The sequence below is a fragment of the Apaloderma vittatum genome, unplaced genomic scaffold (assembly GCF_000703405.1).
Source record: "Apaloderma vittatum isolate BGI_N311 unplaced genomic scaffold, ASM70340v1 scaffold41586, whole genome shotgun sequence".
NCBI lineage: Eukaryota > Metazoa > Chordata > Aves > Trogoniformes > Trogonidae > Apaloderma > Apaloderma vittatum.
In genome coordinates, this window is record NW_009720868.1 from 1 (window position 1) to 18,527 (window position 18,527).

The window sequence follows — 18,527 nt, forward strand, 5'->3', positions numbered from 1 at the left end:
TGCCGAGTGACTGCACCGGGCCTGCGAGAGGGAGCCCCTCGAAGAAGAACAGGCTTTCGCTGAAGCTCTTCCAAAAAAAAGAAGCGAAGCGAGCGCTGGATTTCAACGAGTCCCAGGAAAATGAGCAAAAGGGGTCGGAATCCAGAGGCTCCGAGATGTACGTGAGGGTTTCGCGGCTGTGTTGTGGAAGCGAAGCCGAACACGAGTTGTGTTGGGATGCGGCGGGTAAACAACGCGCGTTGTGAAGTTGTGTGTTCTTGCACAATTACCCGCTTGAATATCCACTGAGTAAACCCTTAAGCCAAGTTAGTGGAACTGACCGAGCCATTCACTGTAATGAATTTCTCCAATTACTTCTGAGGAGACGGGTTTGCAGTACTGTGGGTGTTTAGCTGGCTGGCGTAAACTTTGTAATAACTTGGAGGAGTTGGTTTGTTTGAAGTTAATAGAAGGTAGTTGCTCTGATGCTGAATTAGATTAAAATGCGGCAGGGCTTTGAAAAATGAGTTTTAACAAGTGTTGGGTTTTAAAGGTTATTTCTGCTGCAAGTGAAAGAATCGATTGCGCTGCTTGCTGCTATTCATTAGGGTGCTTCAAGCCCCGAGCAAATCTGTCAACTCGTTTCGTTAGGAAAATTTGCTTAATCATGGTCAATTACAAAGGTGTTGGAGACTTTAAAATTTGTTTCTCTTGTGTCTGTACGGTGCGTTATCACTGTGTATAACGTGCCAGGTTCATCGGTCTTTTTTTTTTTTTTTCTTCCTCTCCTCTCCGTTTTTATCCTTTTGGTTTCAATCCAGAAGTGAAGTGAAGTTCAAAGAGAACATTTTAAAATCATCCTTCTGACGTTTTCTGCAAATTATCTGTTGGAACTAACAGCAAATTTGCCTGCTGCTTTTTGTAGGGGTCGCTGAAAGGAGTTATTAGCATTGAGCAGTCTGAGGGCCGGGAGTAGCTGTACGGGCACTCTCAGAAACACCTTGACCTGATTTTGACCCATTGTACCTTGGTTGTTAATTCTGTCAACTAGCTCTGAGGCGGTGGATGGCCAGGGCAGAGCTGTGTGCGCGTGTACCAGAAGAAGTCATTTTCAAAAATGGCCTCTTAACGTGTTGTTTTCTCTGTTTAATAGTGATCAGGTTGTTCCTGCAGCACAGCCTCCCTCGCTCGTTAGCTGTGAGAAAAGAGACAACATGTTGCCTTTCGTGGGCTTGAACAATCTGGGCAACACTTGTTACCTTAACAGCGTCCTTCAGGTAAGATCGTGTTCAGGGGCCTCAAAAAGATGGTTTTCTCTTGGTTAAGCACAAGGGCTGAGATTGGCGGTTTGGTACGACGGGGATGTTGGGATGTAGCATGACGGGAATCCAGTTACAGTAGGGGGGCGGGAAAAGATGATCCTACAGAAAATGCATGCACTGAAGGTTGCCTCAATTGGGTGATTTTTTTCAATTTCCATGTTCCCTGCTGTGAATAATCCTACATCTTTGTGTGCTGTGCAGCAGCCTCGGGAGAGGAGAAGCAAGTTTGATTGTAAACGTGGATACACCTGTGGAGCAACTTCGTCCCTCATCAATTAATCTCTTCTTTTCGCTTTCAGGTGTTGTATTTTTGTCCTGGTTTTAAAACTGGAGTAAAGCATTTATATAATATCATTTCGAAGAAGAAAGAGTCTTTGAAGGATGAGGGAGAGCAGAAAGCAGAAAAGGTAACGTATCTCGCGACACGTGCCTTTACTCGTCATTGTGTGGGTGGTGCCGTGCTCCAGGAGCGTGATAATGAAAATTTAACTGTGATTTCTTCTGACTGTAAAAAGTTTTGTCATATTGTTTTTTGCAGTGTTATTTCAGTGAAGATACACTTTGCGTTGTTTTGAACCTGTATTCAAACTTGAGCGTTCAAAGCGTCTGCAGACTTCTAAGTCTTAACAGAATAAATTTGAGCAGGCTTCTGCCATTAAGATGATGATGATAGAGTACTTCGAGTGGATGGAAACTGGAGTTTGGGCAAAGATACGGATTTTCAGAATAATTATCTGGCTTTTGTATTGTGTCAAACTCACTTGCTTTCTCATAGCAGACAAAAAATCTGTCCAGTGGCTGTTAGAAAACTAAGTGAAGGCAGGAGAGAAAAAGCTTAACTTGTTACAGGCAAAACTCAAGTGTTTTTATTCTTTTTATATTGTTATTACAGGGAAATTGTAAAGAAGATCCACTGGCAAGTTACGAACTGATCTGCAGTTTGCACTCGCTGATTCTTTCGGTCGAGCAGCTTCAAGCCAGCTTTCTCTTAAATCCAGAAAAATACACGGATGAACTTGCTACGCAGCCACGAAGGCTCCTAAATACCCTTAGGTACAAATTATCTTAAGTGCTGTGTCAGAATCTTCACCCGAAGTTCTGAGGCTGTTCCCATTGTACAGCACAGCTTTAGAGACTTGTGGGAAGTCAACGGTCTTAAATTTGGGGCATCATGATAGGAAGTAAGTTTTTTTTTTTTCCCCGAGTTTAGCGTTACCTCTGTGATACCGAACACTTGCAAGTAAGTTTTCTTGCCTAGGGAGGTGGTTGAGTCGCCGTCCTTGGATGTGTTCAAGTGTTGTTTAGATGTGGTGTTGGGTGATACGGTTTAGGGGTGACCTTGTAGTGTAGGGTTAATGGTTGGACTCGATGGTCCCAAGGGTCTTTTCCAACCTGAATTGTTCTATGATTCTATGATAAACCCAGCTGTGGATTTAAAACAGTTCTTAGCTAAGTACCTAAATATTCTCACTCCCCTGAGTAGGACCGGGTGTTTAAATGTATAAGGCTGTAGCTGCCTCCCCACGGCTTCTGTGATGGTGAGGACTGGAGAGGATCCTCCCCTGCTTTTATATCGAAACTCCCTGGTTTAAATCTCAAATAATGTTAGGCAGCTAGTGAAGAATCACTAATGTTTGTCTTGCTCACTTGCTTTTACTTTTAATAGAGAGCTCAACCCCATGTATGAAGGCTACTTGCAGCACGATGCCCAGGAAGTTCTGCAGTGTATCCTGGGGAACATCCAAGAAACGTGTCAGCTGCTGAGGAAGGAAGAATTGAACAAACTGCCCGTGGAAGAGCTGACAGTTAAGGTGGAGGAAAAACTTCATCAAAATACTGAGAGCAATGGAACTGGCAGCCCTGCTGAGGAGAAGGAGAATGTCCCAAGTAGCCACGTTGGAGAGACGGCCGAAGACAAGCTGCTCAAAGGAAACGGGAAAAGGAAAAGCGATGCTGAGGGTGGCAACGCAAAGAAAAAATCCAAAGTATCAAAAGAGCAGATTGCAGCAGAGGAAAATCAAAGACAAACCAGGTCAAAGAGGAAAGCGACGGGCGAAAAGCTGGAAAATCAAACGGATGCCATTGCCAAGTGTTCCACTGAAAATGAGAGCGCAAAGCCGACCCAGAAGAAGTCACGGCTCAGATTAAACTGGTTAAAGTCGTCCTGCAGACAACCTAGTATTCTGTCGAAATTTTATAGCCTGGGGAAGTTAACGACAAACTTCGGATCCAAAGACACAGGGAAAGAATACGATGACTGCGAGCTGCAAGAGTCATCTGTCAAGTGTGAAGGCGGTAACAATGTTAAAGAAGAATATCCTGAACCAGCGTCTCCTGGGGAAAACCATAATGAAAAAGGAACTGAAAGAGAACCAAAAAAGGAAGGTTGGTGAACAAGTATATGGGCTTAAAATTAATGTGATTAAGAAATTACTGTGCGTGGGAAGTCAGCCTTCCGACCACCCGGCCAGCAGAGTGCTCTGAGTACAAAATTACATTTTCAGGAATTGATGATTTTTGTGAAAGAGAATTTATTTTAATACGTACTTGTAACTTTTTTCTTTTTTTAATAACTTGGCCTGTTGGGCTTAGATGTTAAGAAGTATTTCTCTAACGTTCTTTAATTGTTGTACAACAGCAAAAGGAGGGAAAAAAAAAAGCAGAATATCACCAGGTTTGTATTACCACTAATTTTTGTCAGTTGTAGAAATTGCAAGTGGATTCAAGGACAGTTACTGTCAGGAGCAAAGAGAATCAAACCCCGTGGGCTGTGGCTTTGTGTGCCCAGTCTATACAAACAACATCCTCTCCTTCCCTCACTGGTCTTTAGTTCTTTCGTATTTCCAACCTTCCCAAGAACTAGGAAAGACACCGCGTGTGTTTATAGATGCTCCCTGGCTGGCAGCTACAGAATTTGTTCGCGTTGATGAAACAAAATACCCGCTGAGGGAAGGGTCTTGCTATGAAGTAGCACGTATTAATTTGGCACTTGCTTTCTGATCCACCCACCGATTTTCATAGAAATTTGAAGGACTGCAGAATCCTTGGAGATCTGCATTTCTTCAGCAGATTCAGCCAAAATTGGCCAACAAGTTTAAAAAGTGTTGAAGGAGAATAAACGGAAACCGAGCAAACCCAAGTTCCATGAGGAGGCTGATGGTCTGTACCTCTTTGAGGGCCAAGAGGCTCCTGTTGTTACAAATAGATGATATGGTGAAAATTGCATGTGATAAGCATCTCTTTTTTATTTATTTAAATTTTTTTTTTATTCCTATCTGGAATCCCTAAAAGGCCACATCTTTTTTCTAGGTACAGAGCTGGCTGTTTTTGAACTAGTGGAGAAACTGTTCCAGGGCCAGTTAGTGCTGAGGACGAGGTGTCTGGAGTGTGAGTGCTTTACTGAAAGAAGAGAAGATTTTCAGGACATCAGCGTTCCGGTGCAAGAAGATGAACTTTCTAAAACCGAAGAGAGTTCTGAAAGTAAGTAATTACTGCCGAGGGCTGGGCTGCGTGCTGCTTCAGCCGGCCGTTCAGCGGGGACAGCGCCGGAGTTACCGAGCTTCTCTGCTCCCGTTTGCGCTCGTTAAAATTAGAGGCTGTTATCTCTTGTCCTGATTAACTTAGGCTTTGGAAACACAGCACTGATAATGGAGGCAGATCTGGACAGTACTAAAATTCTTTCAGGTCTTAATAAGTAACACGGACTTACAGTCCTTCACTTGCCTCTCTGTTTGCTTGCTTATAAATAGGCGTTTTCTTCGATTCAGGTCTTCCCGTTCCTCCTGGATAACAGATTCTCCTGCTTTTTTCTTTATTTCGTAAGAAATACATACTTTTTTTTTTTTCCTCAGAAATAAAATAAATGAGCAAACAGCTTTTTCTGTTAACTTACTGTAAAAAACCAAAATTTTTTTCAGTATTTTAGACTGTTGTTACCTTAATCACGTTTGGCTTATATCTGTAAAGGTTACCTCTCTCCTATCTCATAAGTTTTAGTCATCTTCCTTAGTCTTTAGCTATTTTCAAAAGTGAGTGTGGTGACAACACATTTTGAATTTTAAAGAAATTAACTTTGGGAGCAGCTTTTACTATTTTTGCCCTTCTGGTTTTGCTGGAGGGCTTCAGCGTACAGCACGTGTGGTGGCCTTCTTACGGCTTTGGTGATCTCATCCCTGGTGGCGTGAAGCCTACCGGAAGGGAAGACAAAATGTGAAAAGCCAAAGGGGACTTTCTGGATGTTTTGGAGGTTTCCCTTAATGAGCGAAATTCTGATCTCGAACACACACACACCTGATTTTCAGGCGTGGCCGTGAGCTGAAGCCAAGCTTTGGGAAAACCGTAGATTTTAAGTGATAATGGCCATGAAGTGAGATTTTCTTGACGGCCTCGAAGGTTTGGATGCATCTATTTAATGCACTTTACTTGTTTTTTTTATGATCTTGACAAGTCGTTTTTGAACACGTCTTGGAGTATTTCTGTTTTGTTGTTACTCTGGCGGGATTCAGTGGAAATGTAAAAAAAAAAAAAAAAAAAAAAAAAAAAAGGCATATCCGCCAACATAATGATTCTCTTTTATAGTTTCTCCAGAGCCAAAAACCGAAATGAAGACTCTCAAATGGGCGATTTCCCAGTTTGCGTCAGTGGAGAGGATTGTGGGAGAAGATAAATACTTCTGCGAAAACTGCCATCACTACACGGAAGCAGAACGCAGCCTTTTATTCGATAAAATGCCTGAAGTTATAACAATTCATTTGAAGTGCTTTGCTGCTAGTGGCTTAGAGTGAGTATGCAGATTGGCTATATTACGGAACAGCGGGCCCGTGGAAGGGACACTGCACCAGAAGAGACACAAATGGTGGTGTAACTTTTCCAAAAGCAGATTTCTAGATTGAAATGAACTTAAATCAGTGCGATGCAGCCTCTCATTTCATAAAGGCTGCCTTTGCAAGTAGGGCAGGAACTTTCTCCAGGAGAATATAGTTTCACCACAAAAAAGGTCTGATGTATATTCTTGCAACAACCTCATAGCCTGATGTTTCTTAAAACTTTCTTTCCTTTTAATGCCATTTGTCTGTGGGAGTTTAGAGGCAGGTTTAAGTAGGTTAGCAGAACAAGTAGTGAGAACAAAACTGAATTTTATGGTTACAGTAGTACTTTGATCTCTGACTAAACATGAGTACTAAAAGTAAGGGAGAAAAAAATGGGGAGATCAACATTTTGCAGATCTGACACGCAGGACAGAACTCCTTTACAATACGGTGATACCAGTGTCATTGCTGAGCACAACTGCAGAGCAATCAGTTTGATGTTCTATAGGGTAGGAGTCCTTATTTTTTAGGAAGAGATTATTCTTATGAGAGCGTTCTTCACCTTTTATCATACTTAAGAAATTAGGGATTTCCTTTGGGAAGGGAGAAAAGAAAAAAACAACCAAAAGAGCCCTCTGTCCGTACAGCCCAGTGAAGTGCAATTTGACAAATGAAACAGCGCCGTGATGCTTTCTGCTCAGTATTTCCCAGTAGACTCTCTTTCTCCGCTGCAGTTCAGATAACGAAGAATGACAAAAGGCTTCAGCAGGACAGAATGATAAAATATTACCCTGGATCATTCAGAAAATTCTTACACTGTTCTGGCTTTGAGAGCGACGGTACAATCCCAGTAACATTTGCAGACCTGGCCCGTATTTTCAGCTTTTCCCTAAAGCGTCTGTGACGTGCAGTGGGTTTTATTTAGGCACAAAGTAGTTTTGGCCTTTTATCCACCTGGTTCCCCATGGTTTGGTTTCCTGGTTGGTTGGCTTTAGACCTTCAGAGCCACCTCGCCAGCAGGAGGTCTAATGCACAAAGCCTTCCGTGGAATTGAGTTCTCCATATTTGTCACCAATACATTTCAGAACTTGCAGTGCATTGGACTTCTAGAACTATAGGGATACAAAATATAAGTTGACCGATGATGTGTCTACGGACACTCTATAAAGAAGCGCTGGTAACTGTGATCGGCATCAATCAGATCTGGAAGATAAGTGTCGTCAAGGATTACATGAAGATCCTCGTACAAGTAGTTTGCCAAGATTGTTAAAATCACAATTCTGGCTTTACGTGTTTTCAGGAGTATCTAGGTTTCTGACAAAGTAGGAAGGGAACTTCCTCTGTAATGTCTGCCAACAGCACTTTGTACAAGTCTAGGATCAGGACACAGAAAACGGTCTTTTCGTTGTTCTAAAGAACATTTGACTGTCACAACCAGGCAGAGAAAAAGTTGCACACTTTTTAAAAATTGCAGTGCTACCGCTGAGCAGCCTTTGGCGTGGGGTGGGATCCGGGTATGATGATAGGCCTTTCAAAAAAAACCCCAAACCCGAGATGTCCAGCTGTAAGGAAACTAGAATGTTTGCCCCTATGTTTCCTTGTTTCCGTGAGGAAGAGCTTGCAGGTTAACCAGCCATCTCCTAAATCACTTACCTCTCCTGCCCCGACAACCTTCAGGTCCTTGCTCTGACATACTCAGACCTGTATCTGGCTCGGACTGAATCCAGTCTCTTTTGCTGTTCCTCATGTGCCCTCTGAACCAAGTCACACGTTTTGTGCCCAGGGCTAGAGGCCAGACGTTAATGAAGCCAGAGTGGAAAAAACAGACACAGAACTGGAGTCAGCGATGGAGCTGAAACTGCTTAGAAGATGGTTTCTCAGATTTTTTTGCTTGGACATTTTATCTTGGACAAACCCCATGTCATTTTTAAAATTTGGAAGCAGTGGTTTGCCCTACAGGTTATAACAGACTCTTTGCTTGCCTCAGATTAAGGTTTTTTAAACTAAGAATCTTACAACTTCAGCTCTCATAAAAATTCTGAAATCCTGTTGTCACCTTGGTTGTGCTCTACTGAGTTTTCCAATGAGCACGTTTTCAAATAAATGAAAAAGAGTGAAGCAGAAGGGAATGGTAACGTAAATATTTGCTGTTAGTAGAGATTTGCTTCAACTTTTCTACATGCTGGCTTGCAAAGTGTTTGTATTTTATTTTTTTTAAAAAATAAAGCAGCCAGCATGATAATCTGCTTGCCTGGGGATGCGTAATTCTCTTTGGCAAGTGTGCGTGTGGGGAAGAAAATGCTACGCCATGTGTGCTCAGACTGGGACGCTATTAAGAACTGTGTAAGTGGCAACATCAAACTAAGCATTTCAACTATATAAATGTAATGGTGAGAAAAATAGATTTTTTTTTTTGTTTTGTGAAATGGTACTAGGTAAGAGCAGGACATTTTTTCTTTTTTTTTTTTTTTTTTTGAAGACTTACTTTAGGTCTTGTTACAGTCACTTTAGCTAATTAGCAACAGCAGCGCTTACACCACTTGAAACTTCCCCATACTTCACATCCTTACGTGTTAGAAGTGTTGCAGTCTTCAGGGTTCTGCGATAACTTGAGGTGTTTGTTCAGGACTGTGGGTGAAGTTACGCTGATTTATGGCCTCAGAAGTTGTAGTTAGAGAATTGAAGTTTGTTGCGTAGGAACTGCTGTGCATCAGTCAGGAGGCAGAGTACTTGGCATGCAATATTTCTGCCTTCAGATTTTGTCCTTAAGAACAAGAAGCTAATAGGAAAAAAAGATTTCTTCTCTTATTCCCTCCTCTCCAAATCTTTCTGATGGCAGATCTCATTCAGAAGAAAGGTAGAGCCTGCTTTTTACGTGTTTTCTCTTACTATGGTTGTCACAGTGTGCTTTAGCGGAACTGGATTTCTGATCGAGAATGTCAGCGAGCAGTTTCTCTGTTCCTTGACTCACTTCTGAATATCTCTGTTTTTGCAGAAGATCTAGCTTTTATTATTTCTGATGACATGCCCTTTTGTGTTTCTCTTGGTGTAGTCAAATGTTCTTAGGCCTAGAATGAAATTTCAGTTAATTAGACTCGTGACTAGGGACACCTGTGTGTGTGTAAAAGTATTTATGTTTAGAAGGGTTGATGGCTGTGCACATGAGTGAAAAGTGCAGCAGAATCAAAACTAACCCCAGGAAAACAAAATAATATCCTGCTACTCCAGTTATACCATTATGCCATATCTTAAGTTTCCTTGGATTGAAGAGAGGTATTTTTTCTTACTATAAAATGCAAGTTGAATAATAGTAGTTAGCTCTTCGGAAACTTCAGTTTTTCGGGATTTCTCTGTATTCCCACATATTTAACAGTTGAGCAAGTCTGCATCATCACTGAAATCTTTTGGGATATCATAACATATCGTTAGATGGAGTTAAAATTAAATTGAGCTGATGCAATATGTAAATCGTGTAAGGTCAGGAGCATTCAAGAAGCCTGATGTACAGTAACATCCAAGTCCCAGCATTTCCTTTTTGAACTCTTCAAAAGATCCTTGTATTGTAATGAAAAGAGTTAAAAGATTTCTCCCTGTGAATTTGTGCGCTGTGAACAAAATGCTAAAACTTTTTGGAATACCAGATGTTTTTTCCAAAGTCAGTCAGCTAATTATTTTTTTAAAGCTGAGTAGCGTAAGAGGGTTGAAGAAGAATCTTCAGTAATAAGTAAGTGTTAGTAAGTGACTCATCCTTAGGTGAGCACTGCACTACTGTTGGCAGTGTACTACAGTGCACTAAGATGGTCTGAGAAGAGCTACTTAGTTTTTCTGAGTGATGTTACCTCAAAGTAAAATAATTTGTATTCCTTTATTTAGTAAATGACACTCAAAGATTTGGGAAAAAAATAAAAACCAAACAACTCTGCTTGCTTCGACCTTGGATGTTGAAGGATTTTTGGTTTGGTTTGGTTGGTGTCTGGGAAGAAGTACAAGTATTTGCGTGTAGAAGCACAAACAATAACTGTACAACTAGGTTAACTCCTTTTATCGTCACTATTTAAAAATCAACCACGGAACCTCTTAAATAGGTAAAATACACAGTTACTAGGCTGTAACATTTAACGTTACACATACTTGTGAAAATGTCTTTACTGAGCAGGGCTGGCTGGGGCAGATGCCCAGGATAAGCAAGTTAAGAAGCGAGAACTTCTTGTGTTCCCATCACCTGTGACTTTTTAGTCGAAGGAAGAGGAGAGAGATGCCCCAGGTGGGCAGCTTAATGCGGTGTTTGTGGTGAGCTGTTGTGGCCAGAGGTCTTAACTTTACCAATTTCTTCTAAAGGTTTGATTGCTACGGCGGCCTGTCCAAGATAAACACTCCCTTACTGACACCTCTCAAGCTGTCACTGGAAGAGTGGAGCACGAAGCCGACCAACGACACGTACGGCTTGTTTGCCGTGGTGATGCACAGCGGCATCACCATCAGCAGCGGACACTACACGGCTTCCGTCAAAATCACCGATCTCAACAGCCTGGAGCTGGATAAGGGAAACTTCATCACTGACCAGATGTACGAAATGATTAAGCCGGAACCGCTGAACGAGGAAGAGGCGAGAACTGTTGCCGAAGACTACGACGACGGCGAAGTCTCTTTTAGAGTCAACGGAAACGCTCAGCCGGGTAAAGTTCTGACCAAGAAGAACATGGAAGCCGTCGGACTTCTTGGGGGGCAGAAGAGCAAGCCTGACTGTGACCTGTACAATAACAAGCCGGCTAACCCGGAGAAGTTTGTAAACGTCGTTAGCGAGAGCAGGAACCCCGAGTGTAGCAGCAGTAGCGGAAGCGTTGAGGACGGCCCGGCCCGCGGCCACCAGAACGGTGTCGCTTCCAGCGGACTAGAGAACAAAGCTCTGTACGTGCTGCAGAGCCTGAGGGAGTATGAAGGGAAGTGGTTGCTTTTTGACGATTCCGAGGTGAAGGTGACAGAAGAAAAGGACTTTCTGAATTCTCTTTCTCCAACGTCATCGTCTACGTCAACCCCTTACCTGCTGTTTTATAAGAAGATTGTTGAGTGAATACTGTATTTTGACTGTAAATATTAGGGATTTGCATACACCTTTCGGTCTAATTTGCATCAGAACTACCTGGAAGAAGCAGCTGTTTTGTTTTTGAAGCTACTGGATCATAATCTTTCTGGTCTTTTTTTGTTCGATGGTAAAAGTGGCTCAACTTGAATTAACAAACCTTGACATAGAACTTAACTCACATAATAACTTATGCTGGAGAATAGCGATATTACCTTTTAGAATTACCGATTTGTATAGTTCCTAAATGATGCCTACAGCACACGGTAGTGGTTTTAACACAACTCTAGGTCTCAGACATTGTATTATTAGCTCTTTTTTTTTTAAAAAGGAAAAAAATAAAAGTTATTTGTATTCATATCCTGGAGTAAATGTATATTAACTAGCAGCTTTCATCAGAAGTTGTGTATTTTTGTAACTTGGGAAGTAATACTCCATATTTAGTCTTTGGGTAATCGCCATGGTTTATTCTCCTTATCCAGCTCTTTACTGCTCGGCGCAGCTCCAAGCGCAAGAAAAGGGTCTTGTAACCTTGTTTAGTGTATTGGAAGGAACCAAACTTCATAGAAATGTTCGAAATGGTCTAATTTGCATCTTGTTGCATAGGTGTTAAATGGGCAAAGTGTAAATAGGTGTGATTACTACTTCAGAACAAGGGGAGTGTGTAGTGTAATTAAAATAATTTTGTACTTTTAAGAGTAAAGCCCTCTAATATGCATATCTGTTTGGGTGGATTTGGAACTTAGTTGTGATCCTGTAGCAGTTAATTTGACTTGGAGCTCACTGAAACGTGGGAAACGAAAGCATTTGGCTTTGATGCTTTGTTAAGAATGTATATATGAAATAAAAAATTTATGATATGCATCCGAGACGATGAGATCAGACTTTTGTGTTTGGAGAGGGAAAAGCAGAAAGTGAGCGTGGTTGAGCACTTAGGAAAAAGGTGGAGAAACTGTCTTCTAGAGAGACAGAAGATTTACAGCACTTGAGAAAATAACATTCTGGTTTTCAACTGATTCTTCTACAATGTGCCCTAATCTGAAGGCACTTGATAACTAGAGGCAAGATTCAGAGCAAGGGGAAAGGGAAATGATTATTGCAAACCCAGGTGAAATGTTTTTGGCACTAAATGCTAGAGAGTAAAATACTAAATAATCTATTGGATGCTAAAATGTTACAGTGAATTCTCTAAACTGCAGACAATTAAAATTTAAATGTCTGACACAAAATAGGATGAGGATTGTGCTGTCACAGGATGGATGGAATGACATGAAGTGCTGCAGAGAGAGACAAGGAACGATACGCAAGATGTGAGTATGCCCTAGTTTTCTGGATAAAACAAACTAATTTTTTTTACAGGAGAAGCCTTAGAAACCTCTACCTAGTTTATTCTGCAAAACTGAGCTTTTTACAATCTTCTATTATAGTATAAACGCTGAGGTAACTCTTGTAAAATATCTTTAGTGTATTTTCCATGTTGTGGTCCTCTGCTTTTTGTACAGGCCTTGATTTTGCAGCATTTCCTAGATGATGATGTATTTCCAGAATACATTTAAGTCTAGAAAGTGTGTACTGTCAACAGAAAACGGTGTAACTAGAGTTGCTTACAAACTCGTGCTGAACAGATCTCTAGTAATTCTGTGGTCAAGACAAAAATCTGGAATTACAAATAAACTAAGACATTTCCCTTTTTCAAAGCATTGTCATTGTAATCAATAATTTTATATCCTCCACTAAGAAATAGCTACGTTAAAAAAAACCCATACCACCACCACAAGTGTAATCTTACCTTGCAAGGGTAGCCAAATCACAATATAGAATGCTTTTTTTTTTTTTTTAACTGCCTGCAGTATGGCGTTTGCTGAATTTCAGCCTGCAAATGAAAGTTTATTTTTCCACACTTCACCCAAGACTTTTATCTATCTTTTTCATTCAACTGCAGGAATGGGAAATGTTCCAAGGAAACAAAAGACCATTACAGCACCACAAGCTCAGCTCCAGTGTAATCAAAGGAAGACCCAACCTTCCCCAATGCGGCTGGAGAGGAGCGTTAACAACAAACCACCCTGGATTTGCCGCAGTGGCTGAGCTGGACGTACCCACCAGCCAGTCACCGGCGCTGACAGGGGGCCACCCAGAAATACCATTTAGACAAGAGCTGGATTAAAAGAGATGCTTTTCTAGCTAAAGGCATAAGTAGACAAGGGCTGCTGTAAATTAAGATTTTGTTCTTTCATGGCTTTTGGGATTTCCCCTTTTTCACTTGATAAATGTTTTACGTGCCTCTTTATATAAAGTCTCTTGCAAAGCTATGCTCACCTTCCTTCATATTTTCCATTATGAGAGCCCTCAAGCTCCCAAAGCTTTGCCAACACCCCCGGGCTTTGCAACCTGCCTTTGAAATAGCTCAGAGAGGAAAAAACCAAAAAAACAGGCTCAGGTAAGAGCAGTAGTTTCTCTTTATGCAAGAAACTCCACAGCCTTTCTGTGTTACCACCTGTAACGCGCGACTAGTTCAGGATTAGCTGTGTTCAGGGAAGCAGTCAGAGACTGGCACGCTGCGAAGAGCGTAAACCTTCTGCGAAGATCGTCACCCTTAGGCCTGCAGGAAAAAAAAAAGCAGCACCGCTCTGAAGCCGTTAGAAGAAAAGCGCATGGGAGAAGGACAAGAACTGACAGCTCTGCTCTCCCTTCTCTGAGATACCCCTTGGCCAGCGCCATCCAGGTGGGGACAGGAGTGTGTATGTTAGGATTGAAGGTAAAAACTATTTAGGTTTCAAAAGCTAAGTACTCACAAATTGGAAGTAATTAGTCGCTATCTTAAAAGCTCATGTATAAACTCTATTTTTTTGTCCTTCTGTAAAAAAGTACATTTATCAAATTTGGGGGTTAGATATAAATAAATATATATACAGGTGTATATATGTGTACGTGTGCAGATATAGCTATTATATAGAGAGCATAAGCTTGTTTTTAATTACGCATCACCTCTTTCAAGGGACATTGTTCAACAGAGAGGAAAAATAACTAAATTTAGGAGCTGTGTACTCAGCTGCAATCCTGACGTTTCCCTCAAGTGCCATGTTAGCCACCAAAACAACTGCCGTAAACCAGATGTTTTTCTTCACACAAAAAAACAATGCAAAGAAGGCTCTCTATGTAAGCTTTTAACTTCAAACTGTGATGTCATTTTATGTTCTTCTTGCCCCGTGGAGTTGGTTTTTAAACTGAAAAAGGGACACAAAGAGCAGGCTTGTGGCACGGCGCTGCTGAGCTGAATTGCCTGTTCCGAGGAGATGACTGCGTACGCGCAGAAGTGAGGCTAAAACTCCCAGGGAGGAGGTGAAGTGGTGGCAAAATGTGCCTCCGCTCTGATGGCTACACACAGAATTATTTGGCTTCGTGGCCATTCGTTATTCAGAATTACAAAGGAAAAAAGAGTAGAGGTAATTAAAAAAATCGCTGCTTGGTTAAGAAGTGTCACTGTAAGACTTACCTCTCTCTGAACCTTTTCCCCCCAAGGAGGACGAGCTCTGAAGTCCAATGCACAAGGGAATTAAAGTGTAAACATTCACATATTTAATAGTACCATCAAAATAACCATCGTCACTACATTAAAAACTTCAAAAATGCATTTGCGTATGATCCTAATATAAATTAAATATATGAACTAAAAGTAAATAAATTTAACATTAGGTAACGCTATAAATAAAGGTAAATGCGTTTAGTGTACCTTTGAGTCATAAAAATGCCTTAAAAAACAGGTAAGTTTACAGCTTATCACCAATACTCTGGATACCACTGTCATGATTTTTTCTCAAACATTGATAAGTCTACAGTCGACAATTCTGAATGATTTTTGGCCACTGAACACTTTGATGGAGGAGGAGGTGTGTGGGATGTCCAGGATGAAGTCCAAGTTTTATTTCACAATAAAACTTCTTTGATTCCCAGCGCTGATAACAAGGCTCTTTCTTTTCAAAACCTTAACTTTAAGTGCTTTTTTATTTTGGTTTTTAACTCGTTTAGATATCCATTTTGCGAAGGCTCATCAAAGGAGTCTCTGAGGGAGAGAAAATACAATGATGAGCTCATATTTTCCACGATGAAGTAAGAAGCCTCGTGAGATGAATGATTCTGTACCTGATCTCCAGTATTTTCTACAGGTGGCTGCTACAGAAATCAAATCCACTGACATTAACTCATTGCTGTTCAGATGAATCGAGTTTGGGTCTTTATCTGGGATTATTCAACTGCCCAAGATTTACTGACATGAAAGTTTAATCCATGTGTATGTAGAGAAGCAGCACAAACCATCTGCACTACTGAAATATCATTTAAGTCTTTCAAATAAACCTCTTATGTAGAATTTACCTGGAACATCTGCAGTAGACTCCCTGCACAGGCACAATTTCACAAGATCAAAAAATAACTGTCATGACAAAAGTGCTCGTGAGGTTCCCCCACCATCCCCTCTGGCAGAGACCAGCCCATGCACGGTACATGATGTGAGGAGAGCTTAAGCTGTCATGAACCTGGGTAAGGCGGGGAAGGCACCTTTCTGTTGAGTTCATCAGACACAAACCCACACTGAATTCAGCTACAGAAACATCGCTAAGCACTGCATGGAAGACACCAACCCTTCTTCCTGCCTGCCTGCCCCTGGGGCTCCGCATCCCAGTTTCACTGGGAACAAACAAGTGTCAAAGTCCTGCCATGCCGAGGGTGGTTTTGAATTTAAGAAGGACGTGACGCAGGATGGGAAAAAAAAAAAACAAACCAACACACAAAAAACTGTCATAGATCAGGAAGAAAAGAAACCATTGCAAACACCACCTACCAACCAGAACTGCTCGGAAAGGGATGCGCTCTGAAGTGAGGACAGAAGGGAAAAGGGATGAACTCAGCCAAAAGAGCCAAACAAGTAGATGCCACGGGCTCACCAGGAAGATCAGACACCCCAGCCCCCAGTTTTACACCCTTCTCATCTCTGCTGAAAGAGTAAAATCAAATATCCACCTGTGGCAAGTGACCGGCAGCACTGCCTTGTACAACTGCGGGATCTTTCTATTTATCAAAGGCTGGAGAGCTTCCTTTAACCGGTGATAATTCCTCTCAAGTTCTCGCTGATACTCCTTCTGGTCTGGACCGATAAGGCTCTTGTTCTTGCGCAGAGCATCTTCACATCTAGAAGAAAAAAGCCTGTGAAACTTGAGCACATAAAAAAAGGACCTGCTTGCTAAGACTTGTTAATCTCATAGTACAAAAGAGTTCATTCTGATCCTCTGGGGTGACTCATCCTTCTCTGTCTTGTCTGTTGGGTAATAAAGACTCAGCTAAAGTGCCTGTGTCCACGGAGAAGGGAGACGGTGTCAGAATTCCTATTTCCATTTCACTTCCAGAGTGACAACTTCTCTACTATTTTATCCTCTCTGAAGAGAAATGCAAAGTTGATCTCCACATAGCCACTTCCAGTCCAAGAAGATTTAAATATGGGATAGATCTAGTGGTCTCCTCAGGAGAGATTAATAAATGGCAGACTGAGATCAGGAACTCTTCTACTTGCAAAGATGGAATTTAAACTAAGGCTGTGAAAAGAACTGTGTCATCAATGCCATTTATTACATATGGGACTACGTTGTCACTGGATCTATTCGCTTGGAACATTTTTATTTCAATTAGTATTATTTTTTTTTAATTCCCTGGCGCTTGCAGAAGAGACTGTGGTTTGCATTATTCGAGGAAACCGGAGCAGCCAGCACATCTCTGGAGAGAATTCTGCCAGCGTGCTCTCACTCTGTTTGGAGAAAATTGACTTCAGAAGGAAATTAAATCTCCTGCCCAATTCCAGCAGCTTCTCCCGACCCTGCCAAGCTGTGAGTCCATTTGTGCCAGTGTGGCTAGCTGAAACGGGAACACTTGCTCATAACTTGGCTGCGATCACTTAATTCACTCCTGATAAAGAGCAAAGTCAAACGACTTCAGCCCCTTAAGCCCCGGACCAGCAGCACCAGAGAAACAAGGAACCAACTGAGGAATCCAGCTCCATCTGGAAGCTGGACAGATGGAGTCACAACCTCTCTCCTGATACCCCCGGGGTTACTACACGTGTTCCTGTCTGAGGTGGGAGTAGTAACAGTGCCTGGCAGCCGTCTGAAGACAACACTCCGTACCTTTTTGTGAAGTCTTTGAAACAGAGCCGCAGTTTGTTGTGATGTCTGAAGAGCTTTGGATCATTGGGTATTTCAGACAAGAAAACTTGTGCAACTTCTAATGGTCCCTTTAGGAGCAGAAGAGAAAAAAAAGTGAAGTTTCTCGCAGCTGTTACATCCAATCACTGGAGAAAGTTCTTTGCACACAGAAACATTCATAAAATGCAAGATTTCCTCACAAAAGGCATCTTGGAAAATTGCAGCTGGTAAATCTGGCATAAATCAACAAATCACTAAATCCTTTTTAAACTTCTCTTTCTGTTTCAAATAAAACTCAGCTTTTGGAAAACAGCGTGAGAAAATGCACAGATTCTACATTTGTTTTCTCTTACAAGGGCTCTTGTCAAAGTTTGCTCAACTCACAGCTAAAACAAAGTTTAAACAATACAGATGGAGCCAGGGAAGTGTTTGCCAGCACTGCAAACGCAATCCAGACCTCGAAACTCCCCACTGATATTTTTTTCCAGCTTGTGCATTAGTAGGCCTTTACTCATACTCCCCTCTGTTTTTCCTCATTCACTAGTTTTGCTTTCCATTTTGTTTGAAAACCACAACAGGACACCATCCTGTTTCCACCCATCAGAGCCTGGCCAACCAAAGGGAAAGTAATAAAACTTTTTTCTTCTTTTTTTTTTTTCCCCCCCCCCCCTGGGGGAGGAGAAGCAGGCAGAAGCAGCAGCAAATGCCAGGAAGGAGCAGGGAACTGCAGGAGGGCTGTCTCTTCTCAGGCACTTGTCAGATCTAATCACATTTTCAGGACTCTTACTCAAATGGCAAAGTCACTGAAAGCAGCTGGACCTTAAACACATCCCGCAGACTGAAGGGGAGAAAAAAAATCCAAGGAAATTTAGAAATAAGGCCCAATGCTGAGCATCCACTGCATTGAGCAATCTGTGCTACCCCCAGTGTCTCCAACTCAGACAGCAATCCTCACCTGATTTACTGTGGTACCTACTGATCCCTGCAGCACCATCTGCAGCATCTTGGGGTCCGCAGGGTCTTGGTGGGTTGCAAAAGCTAATTCCTGTGTCTTCTTCTGCATGTCCTCTATGGCAACTTCAATGGGAGTCAAAATGATCTAAAGCAAGCAGCCAGAATAGAATCATAGAATCACAGAATCACAGAA

General features: G+C 41.8%; 2 protein-coding genes across 2 annotated transcripts; one reads left to right on the forward strand and one right to left on the reverse strand.

Moving 5' to 3' along the window:
- The first annotated feature begins 8 nt into the window (after positions 1 to 8).
- Positions 9 to 11,278, forward strand: USP1 (ubiquitin specific peptidase 1). The gene is made up of 8 exons (XM_009871141.1): positions 9 to 157; positions 1,133 to 1,256; positions 1,601 to 1,708; positions 2,194 to 2,354; positions 2,968 to 3,686; positions 4,611 to 4,781; positions 5,880 to 6,081; positions 10,448 to 11,278. The coding sequence occupies exons 2-8, from the start codon at positions 1,194 to 1,196 to the stop codon at positions 11,178 to 11,180; spliced, it is 2,157 nt and encodes a 718-aa protein (XP_009869443.1). The 5' UTR covers positions 9 to 157; positions 1,133 to 1,193; the 3' UTR covers positions 11,181 to 11,278.
- A 3,467-nt stretch (positions 11,279 to 14,745) lies between these two features.
- On the reverse strand, positions 14,746 to 18,475 carry LOC104275235 (dedicator of cytokinesis protein 7-like). Its single transcript, XM_009871142.1, is given in 5 exon segments — positions 14,746 to 15,242; positions 15,244 to 15,252; positions 16,209 to 16,376; positions 17,363 to 17,469; positions 18,336 to 18,475. Coding segments are annotated over 5 exon segments (420 nt in total). The 5' UTR covers positions 18,444 to 18,475; the 3' UTR covers positions 14,746 to 15,214.
- Between the last annotated feature and the right edge of the window lie 52 nt (positions 18,476 to 18,527).

Bases quoted from the DNA above. Each gene is read 5' to 3' on its own strand.
- USP1 (XM_009871141.1), top strand. From the start codon at position 1,194: ATGTTGCCTTTCGTGGGCTTGAACAATCTGGGCAACACTTGTTACCTT. The intron at 1,257-1,600 runs GTAAGATCGTGT...TTTCGCTTTCAG, and splicing joins ACCTTAACAGCGTCCTTCAG to GTGTTGTATTTTTGTCCTGG. The intron at 4,782-5,879 runs GTAAGTAATTAC...TCTCTTTTATAG, and splicing joins AACCGAAGAGAGTTCTGAAA to TTTCTCCAGAGCCAAAAACC.